Source organism: Elephas maximus, chromosome 27 (assembly GCF_024166365.1).
Source record: "Elephas maximus indicus isolate mEleMax1 chromosome 27, mEleMax1 primary haplotype, whole genome shotgun sequence".
Classification (NCBI taxonomy): Eukaryota; Metazoa; Chordata; class Mammalia; order Proboscidea; family Elephantidae; genus Elephas; species Elephas maximus.
The window spans coordinates 6,150,005-6,169,940 of NC_064845.1; the positions used below are offsets into that span (position 1 = coordinate 6,150,005).

Sequence of the window (19,936 nt, forward strand, 5' to 3'; positions counted from 1 at the left end):
CTTGATTTTTCTTTCTCTTCAAACTCTTCATTTGACCATGTCACTAAATGCAGCGCAGACTTGAATAGTGTGTCCTAAAGGCATGGTAAATTATTGTGAACTTTTGGTGGTGTAAAATCCAGACGTGAATTTTAATTTATCCATGTTAGATATGTTGTTGGGAAGGTTAGCACAATCATATATTATTCATGTGCATTTTCGCCTTGTGTTTTTAACTGAGTAAGCCTGTAGGTGTCAATATGGGATACTGTTAGGATTCGCTATATGAACAGAAAACAGATGGGGACACAGCCGCATCTTTCTATTTATTACTGTTTTTATTCTTAAAATTTTAACCTGCCGCCCTGATTTTCCTGTCTACAGCCTGGCTTCCATTCCTTCCTCTGATGCCTTTGAGGTTTTTATGAATTAGATGTGAAAATTTGAAGTGTGCTTTGTTTTGGCTCAGACAAGCAGGCAAGGAAGAGCACAGGCTAAAAAACTGTTTTGTATCAGAGTCTTTGTGTTTCTGAAGTCATGTGGGTGCACTTGGTAGAGCCACCCGCCTTTGCTATTGTGTGTTTGTTTCTGGGATTGCTGAGAGGTATGGGGACAAATCAGAGCACTTAAAAGGTCATCGGATTTGGATTATTCCAATAAAGCAATCCAGGGAACCACTTTGAACCGTCTGAACTGAGTGCTCTGGTTTGTGTTTCTGTCCCTCTGTAGCGTGAATAGCATTTCAGTAATAAACATCCTTGAAATAAGAAACATTCTTAACTTCGAGGATACCCAAAAGAAATTGAACTGCGTATGTGTTTAACCCTGAGATTTCAAAACCCAAAAGCACGTACAAAGAAAACCTGTCTCATTTATGAGTGTAGATGTCAACATCCTAAAGAAGAAAGTGATAGCAGATATAATTCAGTAATAGGTCAAAAATCAGAACATCCCGTAGCCAGCGTGGGGGCTTTACTATTGCAGTGCCGTTATTCCTGTCACGTGACTGGCGCATGCAGGAAGGAAATCACAGGACAGTAAAGAAGGGACACGGTCATCTTACTAGACGCCCAAAACTGTTCGATTAAAAATTAACATCTGTTCCTGACACGGTGGCTTATCGATATTCTCTGTCATGTTAAGGCATTTGCACACAGTCCTTACTTACTGACTGCCTCATTATCTGACGTTTCGCGTTTATGACAATAGTGAAAAAATCTACTGTCTGACTTTTTGTGCATTAACCAGGTGGGAGGCATAGTGGCAATGGCTGGGGAGCACCTCCTCCCTCTAGGAGAGTCTCCCCCCACCTGGAAGCCTGGCTGTGCTGCCCCACACCCTCCATTCCCTTCTGCCAGCGGGGCCACAGCGTCCTGCTGCCACACGCATGGGGCAGCCTCCTTCGTGGTCAGGGCCTCCAGGCAAGTGTGCAGACAGCACTGAGACTATGCGGCCTGTGGCCCTGCAGCTCACAATTGCTGTGGGATGGCAAGGGAGGAAAGAAAGAGGTGGCATTGGAGAGGGTGTTTGGAAGAAATGCATGTGACCTTAATGACTTCCCAAAGTGAGCCCCACTGGGCCTGACGCTTCCACCTTGGTGGGGCCGGGTGTGCGGCGAGGCCCCCAGTGCCCTCTCAGGAGGCCCAGCCTCGGTGACTCATCAGGCCCAAGAGCAGAGCAGACTTCAGATACTGAACATAGGGCTTGTGGGGGTGGAAGTGGAGCCCCAGAGGTGGCTCCACGAGAAGGGGAAGTGGTCAAGCCGTGGGCCCTCCAGTCACATAACCCGGCTGCATGCAGATTTGTCTCCTCCAAGCCTCCTTCTCCACAGCGGAATGATCCGTAACTGGACAGTGATGAGCACATCAGTAAATCTTAGCTGTTATTATTTCTCTGATCATATTTTCTAAATAAAGGAAATTGAGTAAATGGATGGTCTGAAAACAAGAAAAAAATCCCCCATTTTTGCATGCCAATTTTCACGCAACAACCTGGTCTTTGGAACCTAACCATGTCGATAAGTGAGGAGTGGGTGTACTTCTGTTTTTTTTCCTTTACTTCCTCAGACAGCATCCTATACTTGTCAGCTGCAGTCCATCGGTATCAGGTTGCGCATAGTCACCACTGTGATTTTAGCGTTGTTCCCTAAGTCACTCTGATGAAATATGGCATAAAATGAAAATGAAATTAATAACTATTGGGAAGAAGGAGAAAGAAATTACCGTAATTTGCAGAGACGATGTTTTAGAAACCCCTGGAGAGTCAACTAGGAAATTATTAGGACTGAAAGATAAACATGTTGATTAGATATAAAACAATTATACAAGATAAGAATTACAAAGATATAGTAGCCTTCAGTTAAAATTATTCATATTAAGTTAGCAACGTAAATATTTAATAACATATTAACAATTTAAGGCAGTTGAAAGACTTAGAGAATGAAATCTGTAAAAATTTACTGTGGAGACTTGAACTGTTGGAGACATGGCCTGAAGGAAAGGCTCAATATTATAAAGATTTTATTCCAAAATCAATATGAAAGTGGAATTAAACTCATTAAAATTCCAGTTTTAAGAAATTTCAACTTTCATAATAATTTTCAAACTTACCTGGAAAAATTAAAGGATCAGAATACTTGAGAAAAATTTGAACCAAGAATAATAATGAAGGGAATACCTGTGAAGACTTGGAAGAGCTGCTCTCCCTGTTACTTAGTGATGCTTGTTACAAAGCTGTAGCTGTTAGGACCTGGTGGAACTAGTGGAGCTAGGCCGGCATTGGAATGAACAGAAAGTGCAGAGACTTTAGGTGTGCACGTGAAATGTAATACGTTGGCATGGCTGCGTTCAGAACCATGAGGCAAGGATGGATTTACTCACTAGTGGTGTTTAGACAGTCGATTTACTATTTAGTACAAAATTAAGTTAGAACAATGCTTCATGCCATATAAAAATACATTCCGAATGACTGAAAAGTTGAACAGAAACTTAAAAGCCACTAGGTAAAAACACCGTAGGTGAGTATTCTACTTTCACATTGGGGAAGGAATTTCTGAACGTAAACGCAAAGAAACCATGAAGGAAATATATCTCAGATTTAAAACTTAAGTGTGAAAATAGAAAATCAAGTGGCTGAAAACTAAAAGGAAACAGATACTTAACCACATGTTACAAAAAGAAGTTAATATATCAGAAAGTTTTTTAAGTCTGTGAGAAATGAATGAGTTTACTTTTATAGGAAAAAGTTTTAAGTGTATCAGTAAAAGCATATATTAGAATTGCTAGTAAACATCAGAATGAATGTTAAACCTCAGTGGTAATCAAATACAGCGAAACCTGTGAGAGCCAGAACTCTACAGGACGGCCTCGTTTTTTCCGGGACTCGCAAGTTGTCCACCTTTGACAGGGTGCGGTCTTACCACTTTCCTAGTGCTCGTTTTAGTGCAAAATATCTGGGTTTTCCTTCTCTGACAGGTTCTGCCTTACACAGGCTCTGGCTTTCTCAGATTTTACTGTAAATGCAAATCGAAAGAACCATAAATGTAACAAGAAAGGTAAAGTTAGTGCCTACTGTTGACAAGAATATAGTGAGAAAGGCTGTTTCATGCAGTGCTGATGTGAATTGATAATGGAGCAATTTTTCTGAAGCTTTTAAAAGTTCAGAATTCTGGGCCCAGTAATTCAATGTCTAGGTAATTATGTTGAGCAATAAAAAAGAATATTCATTGTATTTTTAATAATAGATGTTTTTAGAGTTTAATAGGTAACAAGAGGACTGATTACGTTATATCCTTATATGTATTCTGCAGCCATCAGCGAGTCATATTTTTCAAAGAAAATCCAGTGATATGGACTACCAAACAATGTGTTAATGGTTTCATCATTTTGTCTAAAATTATAGATAGATGCAAGACTGGAGGGGTATATACAAAGTTAAAACTCTTACAATTAAATTTTAAAAAAGACAACCTGATTTTAAAATATATAAAGGATTTAAATAGACATTTTTCCAAAGAAGATGTAGAAGTGATCAGTAAGCCCATGAGAAGATGGTCAGCATCACGAGTCGTTAGGGAAATACAGAACCGTAATGAGATACCACTCCACACCCACTAGGGTGGCCAGACGCAAAAAAGATGAGCAGTAACCAGTGCGGGCAAAGACTGTTGGAACTGGAATCACCGTACATTGCTGGTGGGACCGTGAAATGGGGCAGCCACACTGGAAAACAGCAAGTCCTCAGAAAGCTAAATATAGGACTTACTGTGTGACTCAGCAAGTTCCACTCATAGCTGTAGACCCAAGCGATGTGAAAACATATCCTCACAAAAAACGTGTATGTGGACATCCACAGCAGCATTATTCATGTTAGCAAAAAAGGGAAGCAACCTGTATGCCCATCACCTGACGAATGGATAAACAAAATGTGGTCTAACCATTCAATACAGCATTAGTGGGCAACAAAAGGAAGACAGTGCTAGTGTGAGCTACAGAATGGATGACCCTCGAAAACGTGCTGAGTGAAGAAGCCAGACCGAGAAGACCGCATTTTGTGTGATTCTATTTACTTGAAATGTCCAGCATAGGCAGATCCACAAAAACAAAACAGCTAGTGGCTGCCAGGGGCTGGGAGTTAGGGAAATGTGGAGTGGCTGCTGACGGCCACAGGGTTTCTTTTGGGGGTGATGAATATGTCCTGGGATTACATAGTGGTGAGGGTTGCACAACCATATGAATGTGCTCAAAATCACTGGACTTGTGGACTATAAAAGGGAGAAGTTTTGGGTTATGAATTATTTCTCCAAAAGGAAAAAAAAAAAAAAGACCATTCTCACTCAGAAAAATTACATTGAATATCTATTTATTACCATTAAAAAAAAAAACCACATATTTTAAGTGTTTTATTGTGAACTGGAAAGTTAATTTGCAACAGTATCTTTTCATAAGAAAGCCTCTAATACTGCTATGAGATTGATTTAATTTGGTTCCTTTGGTTCCGTAAAGTTTGAATTTTATGTTTGCTTAATTATAGAAGGGGAAGGTTCCCACTTTTCTCTTTTCTTCAGCTGTCCCACATTCACACCCAGGGTTATCATGGCTGAGCATTTTTGCATCCGAGAGAGTGTCCCAGTTTGTTTTAGAAAGCCCTTATTGGGCGCTTAGCTTTTGCCAGGCACCTGCTAGGGGGTCCAGTGGCATATGCTTCCATACTCAAAGGGCCTCTCAATCTGTCGGTAGTTTGCTGGGAAGAGATGAGCACCTAAAAGTGGGGTGAGTTTTAAGTGTTTTAAGTTTGCCGTCCCTGTGAGACATAAACTGGATGTGCTCAGGAGGCAGTTGGGATATGGCGTAAATAGAGCTTTGGAGAGAGATTTATGCTAGACATTAGATTGGGAATTCTTTAGAGAGTTGTTCTGACTGTAATCTCCCCTTTAGTATTAAACTCAGCACTTGCCTTAAAGCATTTGCACCTTGTATTTTTTTCCTAAAGTGCTGCGTCTTTTGGCAGTAAGGGTATCATAAGTGTTTTGAGTTTACCCTTTATCTTTAGCCTAAAAAGAAAGCTTGATGTGATTGGAGACAGTCACAAAAAATTTGCATTAAAGAAACTTTAATATAAAAAAATATATATGTATATGTATTTAGGAATGTTTGCAACAACTGGATTTATAAAGCTGTGGATCCACTGACTGTACTTGTTTGGAATTGCTCTGGGAAAACCAAAGTTAGCTGTAGGTGTGGAAGGCGGGAGGACTGGGACCTGTAGATTTTAGCTGAGGAGTTAGCTGTAGGTGTGGAAGGCGGGAGGACTGGGACCTGTAGATTTTAGCTGAGGAGTTAGCTGTAGGTGTGGAAGGCGGGAGGACTGGGACCTGTAGATTTTAGCTGAGGAGTTAGCTGTAGGTGTGGAAGGGGCACCAGTTTCCCTGAGGCACCAGGGAAGGAAAGAGGTAGATTCAGGTATACTTTATTTTTATTTTTAAGCAGGCCAGGAGCAGGAAGAAGAGTACAGTCAGGAAGTTGTTGCTAATTCTACTCAAGAAGTCCGGGTCACTCGCTAAGGGTAAACAGGGTGCCTGTGAGAGGTGCCTTGAGGTGTAGAGTCACCAGTGAAGGTCCCAAGAGATTCAGAACTGTTGCAGGCACCCACAACTACCCCTGCCTTTGGTGACTTCGTAGAAGGTCTCACAGAGCTCTGAGTCTTGTTTCATGGCTGAACTTTCTTACAGCAGAAAGGGTTCACAGCAGGATCAGCAAGGGCCAAAGGCTGGTCAGGTGGAGCCTAAAGGAGTCTGGGCTCAGGTTTCCAGAAGTTCTCCTCTCAGAGGCGGGGGGAGGGGCTGCACAGACCGTGATCCTTCAACATGAAATGCACCAACGTCTGCAGAGTTTCTGTCCAGGGAAGCCTGCTCGAGGCTGTGGTGCACCGCACCTAGGGGAGCAGAGAAAGTGACTTGTTAGATTTGTCCAGATTTGGGCCTGGGCATGGGCTTCACTAACTTTTCTTTCAGACTTAGTGTCAATTTTTTTTTTTTTAGTGCCCTTTTTTAGGATGTTAGATGTAGTCTTTATCTCACATAGGAACCTCATTTAGTTTAAACTTGTAGTATGATCTAGTTGGAAACAAGCTTGATATGTATGTCTGTGCTATGAATTCTATCTTAAAATTTTTTCTAGGTATTATAAAACCATTTGTTCTAATATACTAAGTTTTCCTCTGTTCTTTGCTTGCTCTTTCATCAAAGAGGATACTTCTGACAAGATGGATGGTAAGAACTTCCTTTTCTAATTCTATTATTAGAGATTTTTATGACCCTGGATTTGATATGATATCTTTGTTCGTTCTTAATTTCTGGGAATATGCTGCTTATTTCTCAACAGTCTTAATGTGAAAATGGCAGCATAGTTCTATGGTTGAGTTTTGGGTTAAGCATATCCATCCTAGTCCACTCAAACGCTAGGTTACTGTTTGTTGTAAGTTAAATATCTTAAATGTTTTTACCCGAGCTGTTAGAAATATTCTTCTGAAAATTCTGTTTAAGTCTTTCTCTAAGATACTAGACTCAGAAGAATGGAAAGGACTCTCCTAAGTCATTTGTTTCAGCTTTTCAGTTTATTGACTCTGATGCAGAGAGAGACAAAATGACATATTTTACAAGTTCATATGGTTATTTACGAAAATGAAATGCAAGTTGCAGATGCTGTCTTTTTAAGAGTGACTTTCAAACTAACATTGAATCAAAACTGAATTTACTTTAAGCTTTGCCTTTTACATCCCAGCATTCAAATGATTAGTTTATCTGTATTTGTTTGATTCAATAACAACCCTGTGTGGCGTTTCTGTCTGATACTAGACAGCCTGTGGTCTGCACTTTCCCCTCACTTCATCTGATACCATCATGCTCTCTGGGAACTTGTACATTCTTTAAGAACTTACAATAAGGTGCTGAATCTGGAAGTCATGGTGTGAGAATAAACCCGTTGCCACAGAGTCGATTCCAACTCATAGCGACCCTATAGGACCGAGTAGAACTGCACCATTGGGTTTCCAAGAAGCACCTGGTGGATTTGAACTGGTTAGCAGCCGAGTTCTTAACCACTGCACCACCAGATGTGAGAGTAGCATCTCTCTAAATAGAGAATGATTTTTCCCTGTCAATAATTATGTATACTCTGAAAATTGACTTAATATACCTTCCACTTTAATAAAATGGAATATTTAGGTAATCTTGGGTTAGGTTTATGAGTGCTAGTTATATATGGTAGTCTCTGTGCTTTTCTGTATGTTTATAGTATTTCATGAATTTTTAAAAATTGTTGAATGAAATGAAGACCCATCAAGAGATGATTTCTGTGTGTCAGACCCTTAGATTCTGATAGTAATATCCTGGATCCTTTAAAAACAAATTATTCTCATTTTCCAGATCAACGTAGTTGAGGGTCACCTGTTATGTAGTGTCTTACCCTCACTTGTGTGCAAATCCTGTGTTTATATAGATATTCTCACACCATCACTTACATACATACATATACATAGGTACCTACACACACACACAAAACCCAAACCCCTTGCCATCAAGTTGATGACTCATAGCCACCCTATAGGACGGAATAGAACTGCCCCATAGAGCTTCCAAGGGGGAGCTGGTGATTCAAGCTGCCGACCTTTTGTTTAGCAGCCGAGCTCTTAACCACTGTGCTACCAGGGCTACATACGTGTATGTGTGTGTATGTGTACATGTATATACACACATGTATATATTTGCTCTTTAGTAATAGTAATATTCATATTTGATCTTTTTTTTATACTAGTTTTCATCGATAACGTGTTGAGTAAATAACTGATGAGTTGGTAGCTCTTTGGCTTTGTAGATGCTTTGATGAAAATACCGGGCTAATGAGGCCTAGGTTGTGGATTTTTTTCCCATGCTTGTCAGTTAGCTTCTCTAGTTCCTCTAGGGATGACCTTTTGAAAATGCAGGGAATATATTTCTGCTCTTCTTTGCAAAGAAGAATAGTGATAGAGTTGCTTCTTCCTCGAGTGACTAATTTCTCTAATTTTCTTCACTGTTTCAAATTTTAAGAATGGAATATAGCAGATAAAAGTGTTTACTATGAAATTTTACCATTTTCAGTTGTCTTGTGTTAACTTGTGTGTGTGCCCGCGTGGGCTCTGTGTGTCATTAAGTTACCTGAAATTTCTTTTTGTCAAAATGAACCTTTTTGAAGTTAAATTGAGGCTATCAAACTAAAGATATTTTTTGTTTTTATCCTTTCATTTTAGTCTTGGGTGGGGTCTCGAGGTAGGTCTTAACATCAACATTGGCAGAGTTTGTTGAAATGCTATTGTTTTATTTCTCTTATTTAGGAACAGCATCTGAAGATGGTAAGAGTTATACATTTTGCTAGTAACACGGATATCTCTACATTAATTTTTTCATTAGTAGGAATTAAATGTTGAAACTAAAGTAGTCTAATTTCTTTGCAAATCTATATAATTTGCAAGCTGTGGCGGCTTCTACATTTTTTGTTTGGTTGTGTTGTATGTCTGGATTTTTTTTTTTTTTTTCCCACCCTCTGATTTTGCTTTGTATATCATGGATCATCACATGCTTAAAAAACATAATTGCTTAACATGTTTAATAATATCTACTATAAAATTAGTACATAATTTCATTTTTTTCTGTAGTGACATTAATGCTTTTCATTTTGTTTTTGTGGCTCTATTTTTTAATTTACACCAATTCATTTATACTTCGGGGAAGCATGCACCATGGTTTTTATAATCATCTCATTAGAGTTTAAAAGCATTTATTTAGTCGGCTTTTAAATGAGTCTTATTTTTGAATCAGTGACTGTGGAATGAGACATTTTATTTGAATTTGGTGTTACGAAAAAATGACTGTGGCACGAGACCTTCTTTTATTGATTCAGTGTGCTCTTCAAAATAATTATTTATTGCATTTGAATTTGTAGAAAAATTCAATCCTTATAGTTATCCTGCCTGAAGCTGTCTTACAAAAGCCTCTGATTTGAATCACATTTTTTTTCCCTCCAAATTTTACATGGATAACATTTTCTTCTGCTATAAAACCAAGTAGATTACCTTTTTTTTAGGTCTAATTTTTACTCTGATACATGTGGAATGTTGTCATATTTCAAGTTTTGCACTGAAATACGTGATTTGTGACACTGGCATTGTGACTTAGGAATTTTAATATTGAAATGCTTATCATATCCAAATTTCTTTGTTATATAGAATGTGGGTAGATTCTCTATTTCAAAAATAACAGCTTGGTCTTTCTGTTTTCCCTGGGAGTCAGGAGAACATTGTGCCTTACTATAAAGAGACTCTGTGAAAGGGCAGGAGGCCTGAACTGTGGGCTCCTTAGGAGACTTGAGGAAGTTGGTGGAATGCAAGGACTCTACCACCTGCCCTTCTGGGTTTGCATCTGTTTTGTTCCTCGTCCTTGTTATTCTCTTCTCTTCCATCACACATTTCTTAATTTTGAGATTTCCACTTACTCTTCCAGTATGTTTTTTCCTAATTAATGTAGCTATATCAGGCGATATTGTTTATGTGCTATAAATTATGCCTTTTAACTGAAACGGCCCAAGCCCTGTTCTGTGATCGTGCTTGGTACTGTCCTCATTTGATAGTGGTTGAGACTGTTGCTTTAGAATGCCATACAACCTGATCCCATCAAGTCGGTTCCAACTCATAGCGACCCTAAAGGACAGAGTAGCACTGCCCCATAGGATTTCCAAGGAGTGGCTGCTGGATTCAAACTGATGACCTTTTGGTTAGCGCCTGAGTTCTTAACCACTGTGTCACCAGGGCTCCTAGAATTCCGTTGTACCTGCTAAACCTGTGGCCATCAAGTCGATTGTGACTCATAGCAACTCTATAGAACAGAGTAGAACTGCCCCATAGGGTTTCCAGGGAGCACCTGGTGGATTCGAATTGCCGATCTTTTGGTTAGCAGCTGTAGCTCACTGTCGCTCTTAACCACTGCACCATCAGGGCTTCTTTATAGACCTGCTAGCGATACTATATTCTATTCTTACTTGTTTCTTTTTTTAAAATTTGTTTTGTTTTATTTTTTTAATGACAGATTACTTAAGAGCTCTGATAAGCATTATCTCCTTTGCTTCAAGAGCTCTAGAAATAGGATGAGAATTTTGCGGCCTGGTTTTGTGGAGGAAGGTGGGACAGTGGTAGAGGAGAGAGGGGTAGAACGGGGAGGTAGAGAAAGAAATTGAGAAAAGAGCCAACTCTCACGTGATACATGTTTCCTCAAATTATTTTCTAAATGAAATTGGTTGCTTGGGGGAAGAGAGCAGTAGACATGTCCATATACATCTGTTGTAATCTGCTGTTTGATACGGGATCGAAAGATGAACTGTCTTATCTGGTAGTATCTCTTCCTGCAGCCCCTTTAGAAGTACATTTTTGGTCAAAACGGTTGTTTAGGTTTTTGCTTCTAAGAATAGGCTTATATTTAAAACCGTAGGCCAGATTTGAGAATAAGCTAAATGTTTTGGAAAATAAAATTTTAGAATTGGAACTACCAATTAAGTAGCAAGTGACATGTCTGTGGTAATTACCTTAATTACAACCCCACTTTACTGGACTAGTAAGGTCAAAGTAAGAATGGAAATCTTTTAGTTAGACAATATTCCGACCCTTTAAGGAAGTAAGCTTTTATGGTACAGCAGGTAAAAATAGTATGGTTTTAAAGCACACCCAATTAGAAAATATGGTGAATTTTTTTTCCCTCATTCCTAAATATTATTAGAGAAAAATGTCTTTAGTGATGGAAATATTTTATTCCTCAGGCCGGGTGAGAGCCAAGCTTTCAGCACCACTGGCAGGCACGGGAAGTGCCAAGACAGACTCCAGAGGAAGAAGTCGAACGAAGATGGTGTCCCAGTCACAGCGTAGGTACCGTTTATCAGTCCTCCGCGTTCGTCCGTGCGGTAGGATGTGCGTGCTGCTTGTCAATTTCTGTATTGGGCGATTGACCGTTGGATAAAGAGCTGACTTCACCAGAGACGAGCCCCATACTGAGTTCTTGTTCTGTGCTTTAGGTTCGTCATCACCTGACAGAAACGAAGGTATTTTTTTCAATGTTTTGGGTCAGTCGTTGTGCATGTCTTGGAATTTTTTTGAGTGGGTGTTGTCTTGTCTTGGATGTGTTATTAGGGCTGCATCTTTGATGTCTGCCACCTAGAAAGAAAAACTTCATCTTCCGTAGCAACTTCTGCATGGAGATATTTTAAACAGCACATATCCGCAGCATTAAGGTTTCCACAGTCTACTCAGAAATTGGCAAATGTAAAAGATTGTGCTTTTTAGAGGCAAAATAGTAGCCGTATATTAGCACCAGAATCTGGCTGCATCTGATTAATGCTGTCCAAGGATAGATCTTTGGTACAGCTTCTTACTCACCCCAGAGCGTATTAAAACTCCTTATTTTTGGTCAGCATTTTCAGCAGATATATAGCGATTCAGAGTGAGGAAACACATATTGAAATGACCAATTCTGTTGTAACCCTGTTAAATTTAAGATTTCTGTTTTTGCTGTTTCGCTGGAAGCTGACTTCCTGATGAGCACAATTACTAAAAAGCACAATTTTGAGGTCTAGGTAAAACGAATGATCCATCTCTACGTGTCCCAGAATAGTAACATCTATTTATTATTAATTTAAAAGCGTTCGTTCCCATCCCTCCTTTACCAAGAGATTTTCGTGAGCACTTACCTCTGAAAGCAGGAAACTTTTCTGGGGAGGTGATTATGAAGGGTGGTTCTGCATACTTGGCTCTTTGGGAAAGAAGCGGACTTAAGGCCTTCAGCTGTTGAGGTGACCTACCAGACTGTGGGTGCCCTGTTTGTTTGCCCCTGATCCTGATGCCTGAGTCTTTGATCCTCTGACCTGTGATGGGTGAAAAGAGCTGGGGCTTGGCGGGCAGGGTGCTGGTTGTACAAATCCATGGCCAGCGTAGCCTCGGGAGCAGGCGACGGGCCCTGTACCAGCAGCAGAAATACTCAGTAAACTTGCTTTGCAAATTAAGGATTTATTTGCAAATAGGAAAAATGGCAAATGTCCTCTAGCCAAGGGCATTTCTCCTACCCACATGAGGAGTAGATCTTACCACATTCTGCCCTGAACTTGTGTGTTTTTCCAGTAATTTTCAGAGTAGCTTCATCTTTAGCAGCATAGAGTAGTCACTGGGAGCCTTGCTGTCACGGCTCCACATGTGGTCCACAGTCAGCAATGTCCGCGTCACCTGGGAACTTGTCAGAAATGCAGAGTCCCATGTCCCACCCCAGGTCTGCCGAATCACGCTCTGCATTTTAACAAGACCACTGGGTGATCTGTATCTCGGTAAAGGTCAAGGAGTACCGATTCAGGTCATGGGCTCTGGGGCCACACTGTGAGGTCTGAACCTCGGCCTCTCCAGGCTGTTTAAGCTCTCTGTGTGTCTGTATGCTCATCTATAAGATGAATTTTACCCCTGAGAGGGTTGTTGTGAGGGTTAAATGATGTAGTGTATGTGATAAACTGGCAGCCGTGCCCGGCCTAGGATAAGCACCACATGTGGTAGCTGATAACATCTCCTCATTAATCTTAGGTGAATTGAATTTGATGTTCCTGGTGTGTACTTCTCCACCTAGTTATCCTTATGGCATCCAGGAAACAGACATGAATAATGGTGGAGTTAGGAAACTTAAAACGTAAAGAAAAATAAAAGTAGCAGTCACAAAACCGTCCATGTTCAGTGTCTTAAGGATAAAAGTAAATTGTATGTGAGATGTTTTACTTTATTCTCTTCTAAAATAATAGTCAGGTCGAACTTAGGGCAAACTATTCAGAGTGCTTTTTATATGGTTCTTTAGTACATTACATGGAGAAGCTCTGGTGGTGCAGTGGTTAAAGCACTCAGCTGCCAGCCAAAATGTTGGTGGTTCAGACCTGCCAGCCGCGCCCCGGAGAAAGATGGGGCAGTTCGCTTCCATCGGGGTTTACAGCTTCGGAAACGCTCTGGGACAGCCCTGCTCTGTCCTTACAGGGTCGCTGCAAGTCAGAATCGACTCAGTGGCAGTGGGTTTAGCATATTACTTAAGAACCTTCCTTTTAGGTACATTGTAAGTACAGATCAATCCAGTGAGACGTTATTCTATGGTAATAGAGTGAACCGTGCACTCACATGGTTTGTAATGACCACACGTGTTATGGTTTTCACTTTGAAACCCGATGCAGGAGACTTCACGTCCTCTACTGAGGTGCGTGAACACAGTGACTGTGCTTTCAGACCTTGTAGGCCTTTCAGATGAAAGACTTTCTCGCTGTGACATCACTTAGGTGTTACGTCCTAGTACAGGGGTTTTATTTGTAAGTTTGCTCACTTGTTTATTTGAACGACTGTGTGTTCCCTCCTAAATTCTTTTTAAGAAAGATATGGTGGCCTTATGTAACTTGATGCAGGTTTCTTTACAACATATTGCACAGAAATACTACTGGGATTTCCATCTTCACCTTGTTATAAAGTAATTCATTGGGGTTTGCATAGTCTTTCCCAATTTTTATATTACCACTTAGGGAAAAAAATCTCTTGGATCAAAGCAGGTATGTTCTGATGGCTAACCAAAGTAAATAAGAGCAGACCCAGGAGAGACTTTGAGATTTGCATTTATGCGAGGAGAGTGTCTTTTCTGTTAATAGTGACTAGTTGTGTGCAGATGATTACACAGCTTGTCATGAACTTTGTCTCCCCAACCCTGTTTTTTTTTTTTCTGTCTTTGCCTTGAGAAAGATAAAATTTGTAGCTTTTTAATGTAATTTTTCTTCAGCTGTCAGATGCTACAGTTCTTCCTGGCCTATAGCTTTAAATTAAAGGTTTGAGTAACGAAAGCTTGAACACTTGACTGTCTGGAGTTTGGACGATCAGTAGCGGAAGAGCTGAAGAATTTACATCTACGTTTGCAGCTTCGTTCCGTCTGCTTCGTGCGGGAATGTCTGATTTCAATTTATCAGCCACAGAAACCACCGAATGTGCCGCTTTTACCACGGACTTCTGTGGCTCTGGGTTTTTCTAAATTTGCTTTTCTGCTCTAGGGCTTTTTGTTTCTGAGAACTGACTAAAGCTTTCTTATTTCCATCTGCCATCCGTTTTAATCTGCTCCTTCCCTCACGGATTTTAACCCTTACCCTAATTCTGCCTTTGCGCTTGTTCAGGATCCCAATCTGCTAATACCATTGGTGGTAAGAATCTTCAGACCTACGAGTGTGCATCTGTCGTTCGATCACCTACGTTCATTATTAAGAAGAGGTTCTATTCAGCAGAAATTCTTAACATACACTATTCATCATTTTGTAGCCGTAGCAAGGCAGAAATTATCCGTTACAGTTTTTCTCTGGCCTGTTTTTATTTTATTACCCAAACCCTGGATTGTTTAAATTATCCAAGTTGACCCCACGAGTATAAACGTCCAGAAGCAGAGGAGCTTTAGTAACACCGTGGAGCTATCTCATAAAATGTATAAAGTTTGAAAACTTGAAAGAGAGGAAGAGAAATGCGGCATCCAGTTTCAGGTTTTGCAAAGGAGAGTATTTTCTAGTAGCGTGCTACTCTCTAGGTACGTCATGCCCTTTTTCATCAGCTCTCTGACTTCCCTGGAAGAAGTAATCAGCACTGTTTTCCAGCCTTGGTGGTTCTCTGCTAGAGAAAGAGCCTTGGTATTTTCTTCTAAGTAAAAATATAGAATTCCAGAATGAATGATAAGCACTGGGATTGTCACCCTCTTGGTGGGGGCCAGGGAGTCTTGGAGAAGAGATGGTAATGGTTAAAGCAGAATGAATATGCCATTTTGTTCCGTAAGAGAGGGCATGAGCAAATTTGCACGTAAAGTGAGCGTGCATAATTTTGATAAATTCAGGAAATCTAAGTAGATGCAGAGGTCGCTCTTCTGGACTGCACGTTTTCTGTCTGCTGAATAGACCCACATGTCAAAGAACTTTCCACCCTCTCCCACCAGCCCTCCCCCCAGATTTCTGTTGGTTGTAACAGAATACCATATCGTCTGTTCATCATTTGTACTTTCTACGTCGTTGTGGATTTTCCCATCAAATACTCCATCAGCTGCTCTTGCATTGTGAGTCTGTGGCATGTTGAGTGTTTGGATGTTTTGGTGTGTACGTTTAGTTTAGATGCTGCATGGAGAAAATGGGTGCCCTCTGAGTATCCTGAAGGTTATCACCGAAAGAAACCTGTTCAACAATTCTTCACCTGAAATACTGTGAAACGTCCAGATGAGCCATCGTTTAAAAGTAGACTTGAATAATTTCTCTGCAACAATGTAGAATTCCTTCTACTTAGATGCAAATTGTTCATCTTAGCAGAAACATTGCTTTGTTTTATAATACCACTATAAGTCGTGGAAGATAAGTTTTCGTTTGTGTGCTGCTAACGTTTAGGGATTAAACACAAGTGTAAATTGGAGTCAGCGACTGCCCGTCAAGGAAACTGTAGCAAGAGCCACAGATCAGCAGCCTGCGCCCAGCCGGCCTCCGTTCGGCTAGAGTTTGGCCCACATGGCAGGATAAAACTCACGAAGTTGCAAAGCTTCCATTTAAAAAAAAATCCCAAGACCTGGCTGGTGTTAGCTCAGGGCAAACCACCAGGAACTGAAACACCGCCTCTCTCTTAGGAAAGGGGCAAACAGCCCCTGCAGATCATGATCTCCTTACCACTGCCTGCCCGCACTCAGCACTCCTCCCCCATTGACACCCTCTGCTTTTCCCGTTGGCGTTGAGCTTTGGTCTTTGCTGTGTGGCAGTGAAGCAGGATCGGGTAAGACTACAAGGCAAGCAGTAGATGCCCTGCTGGTTAGGAGAACTGGTGTGGTGTGAAGAGAAAGGGCAGCTTTCACAGAGATTCACTGAAGTGCAAGTTTGATTTTCCCCCTATGAAGTTACCGTTCAGGATCTAGTGTTAGATTATATCTTGCAATCATTTAGTTTATTTTCCCATTCAGTGCAGATGTCAAATGCTCTTACTGACAGGGCGCCCATCCTTAAAAGGTAACCAGTACACTTCTGGCTTAAAAATGTGTTATTTTTTTTTTTACTCCATGTCTTGCACTCTGAGATTTTGTCCAGCTCCACCTCTAAGGAGTCCCTGGGCGGTGCGGACAGTTAATGCATTGGGCTGATAACCAAAAGGTTGGAGGTTTGAGTTCACCCAGAGGTGCCTCGAAAGAAAGCCCTGGAAGTCTGCATCCCAAAATGAGGCATTGAAAACCCTACGGAGCACAGTTCTGCTCTGACACACGTAGGGTCGCCGCGAGCCGGAATCGACTCAGCAGCATCCAGTTAGCTCCCGTCTCTGTCTACCTGACCGCGTCTCCTCTGCCTTCCAAAACTGAAAACCACCACTTCAGAAGGGGTCTTCCTTCTTTGGCATCTGCCCATTAGTCCTTGTCTGTACTCAGTACCTCCGTATCCCACCCGGGGCCACCCAGGAGCTCTTTGCTATTTGAAGGCAGCTATAGTCTCCTCAGGTTTCTTTTTTCAGCTGGCCCACTTTTGTTAATATTTAAAATTAAATTTTGTAAAAATTAATATATGTAGTAGTAAGATAGATAAACTCTGTTAAAGCCACATAGAGGCATCTCTGCAGGCAAACTGTTTACCGTGAAGCAAATTATCATTATGTTCTTAACAAAGATTATAGCAATAATAGAATTATTCATTTTTTCCCTTTTAAATATATAAGGTTTTTCATACAGAACCTCGTAGTTACATGCAGTGTATTTGTCAGATAAGTGGTTTCTTTGGAAGTCTTTTTTACTGCTTGCGTTCTGAAAATTATAATAATGTCCTCATTAAGCTTAGTATCTCATAACGCTCAAAACTGAAAATATAATTTAGGTGACTTATTATTCAGTCCTTGTGAATACAGTACAGTAAAGCCTGTGTAAGGCGGAAACCTATCAGAGAAGAGAAACTCAAATACGTTCCACTAATAGAGAGTAATGGAAAAGTGGTAAGACTGCACCCTATCAAAGGCAGAAAACTTGTGAGACCAGGAAAAACAAGGCAGTCTTGTCGAGTTCTGGCTCTCACAGGTTTCACTGTACACTGTTTTCTTTCCAGGTTATGATTATATACAAATCTTCCTTGGTCCGTTTCCTTTGAACTTAGAACCTGCCATTCTGTCAGGTTTAATTTTCATCCTTCTTTCAGCAAGCTCTCTTGGAGTTCATATCTTAATCGTGTGTGTGTTTGGTGTTCAGCTGGCAGCCGGTCTGGGTCCCCAGGAAGAGTCCTGACCACGACTGCCCTCTCTACTGTGAGTTCCGGTGTTCAAAGAGTCCTGGTCAATTCCGCCTCAGCGCAGAAGAGAAGCAAGATTCCACGGAGCCAGGGCTGCAGCAGAGAGGCTAGTCCGTCTAGGCTCTCAGTGGGTAAGACCTCCTGCGTGTGACTGGGACTTTGTATTTCTTTTCTGTTTCAGTCTTTGGTAGCATTGAAGGCTTTGGAATACAATTAGGCACTGATAAGTTAGAGGAAAACAAATTCCAGGAGAATCAATTCAAATAGGGTGATGATTTGAATTAGGTATCTTATCTTGAGAGTAGGATTGATAAGGAGCTTTAAAAAATATAGCTAGCATTTTAAAGCACAGAATTATTTTGTAATTCACAATATATTTTCATATATATGTGCATATACACATGCACTTAAATGTATATGTGTTAGCTGCTTGTATTTGACATTTATATTTTAGATCAACCCTGTTTGAATGCTAATAAACTTTCTTTTCCTCTGTGTATTGGTTAGGATACTTTTAATTTCAGATAACAAATTGCAGTTGAAGCCAGCTTAAACAATAAAAGGGGATTTATTGCCTCTTTTAACTGAAAAGCTTGGAGGTAATGCAGCCTTCATGATTGGTTGATCCAGGGGTTGACTGGTCAACATTGTCCGCATGGACCCAGAATCAACCTATCTTCCTTATTCCCTCACTCCCTTTCTCTTCCCTGGATCCTCTGTCTTTTTTTCTTGATTTTCTCCCTTGTTTTATTCATACACATTCTCAAATAAATTCCTAAGATTGTTTTTGTGGGAGTTGAGCTTTTTGAGGCCTTACTTGTCTGAGAATGTCTTCGTTCCGTGGGTGGCACAGACTTCTGTTAGGCTTGCAGACTCTGTCCTTTGCACAGTAGCACTTTTTGGTTATGCTTTCCTGATATTTGTTATATCTGACCCCAGAGCCTCTGAAGTTCTTATCTAGACTGAACCTGCTTCTGTTTATTTTCCAGACATTATTTTAAAGGCTCTACTCCATTTTTTATCCATCTTTGCCCATTGATTTCCTGTTACTTGTTTATTTCTTTCTGTACTTGTGTTTGTGTGTTCTTATTTGTGAGGAGTCAGGAGAGGGATGCTCATTGCTCCTTCCTTTTCTTGAACTGAAAGCTTAAGGATGGGTTTTATACTCTGGGTTAATATTTTACATGGAAAGATATTTATTTCTAATAAAGATTTGGACCTACGATACCAAAAGCGTGATAGATAAAGTTTAGTCAACATTGGAAAAGAAAAATTGAATTTTATTATGTGGTTCAATATTTTAAATCTTCTAATTTAAAATATATTTTTTAAATGAAATATTATCATACCCTTCTAATTTCATACAAACCAGAGGAGCACATTCAAGAAATTTAACTGTATTGTCGCGATGCCTCATCAAGAGTAATTTATTTTCAACCTTAGAAAAACTTAAATTACTGAACAGTTTTTAAGAAGAAAAATAAAGCCCACGTACATGTCTTCTGTTTCCTCCCTGCCCCTGCTGCTGTTGCTTCACGCCAGCCCGAAGCAGCCGTATTCCTCGACCAAGTGTGAGTCAGGGGTGCAGCCGGGAAGCTAGTCGAGAGAGCAGCAGAGACACAAGTCCTGTGCGCTCTTTTCAGCCCCTCGGTGAGTACCTGGGCAGGTGTGAGGCGCACTGCCGTCCCCGTGTTAGCTGCATCTGGCCATCTGGGCATAGCTGCATTCAGCTTTCCTCATCGACCGTGTCTCTGGCTCTATCTCTTTTCTGGTTTTGTTTTTTGGTGAGAAAGAAGGAAATTGCATGTTTGGGAAAGGGTAGAACTGCCCCATAGAGTTTCCAAGGAGCACTTGGTGGATTCCAACTGCTGATCTTTTGGTTAGCAGCTGTAGCTCTTAACCATTACACCACCAGAGTTTCCCTTTGACACTTGTCTTAAATGAGTAGGCTAGTCACTTTATAAACGAATTGACTTCATAATCAAGTAAATGTCACACAGACTTAAACTACAGAATATTGAATTCAAGATTTTTCTTAACAGATAAGCCTACAAAATGTAAAGATAATATTTTAAAATTTAATCTGAAGGAATAAGGATGATTTAGTTGGATGAAGT

The 19,936-nt window shown here is 40.5% G+C and overlaps 1 protein-coding gene across 3 annotated transcripts in view; it reads left to right on the forward strand.

The window, feature by feature from the left end:
- Nucleotides 1–19,936, forward strand: part of CLASP2 (cytoplasmic linker associated protein 2) — a 187,083-nt gene that overhangs the window by 111,177 nt on the left and 55,970 nt on the right. For all 3 annotated transcript variants that reach the window (XM_049871099.1, XM_049871101.1, XM_049871100.1), the window contains exons 19-21: nt 11,319–11,420; nt 17,780–17,950; nt 19,362–19,469. In XM_049871099.1, coding sequence (XP_049727056.1) covers nt 11,319–11,420; nt 17,780–17,950; nt 19,362–19,469 — 381 coding nt within the window. The remainder of the gene's footprint in view (nt 1–11,318; nt 11,421–17,779; nt 17,951–19,361; nt 19,470–19,936) is intronic.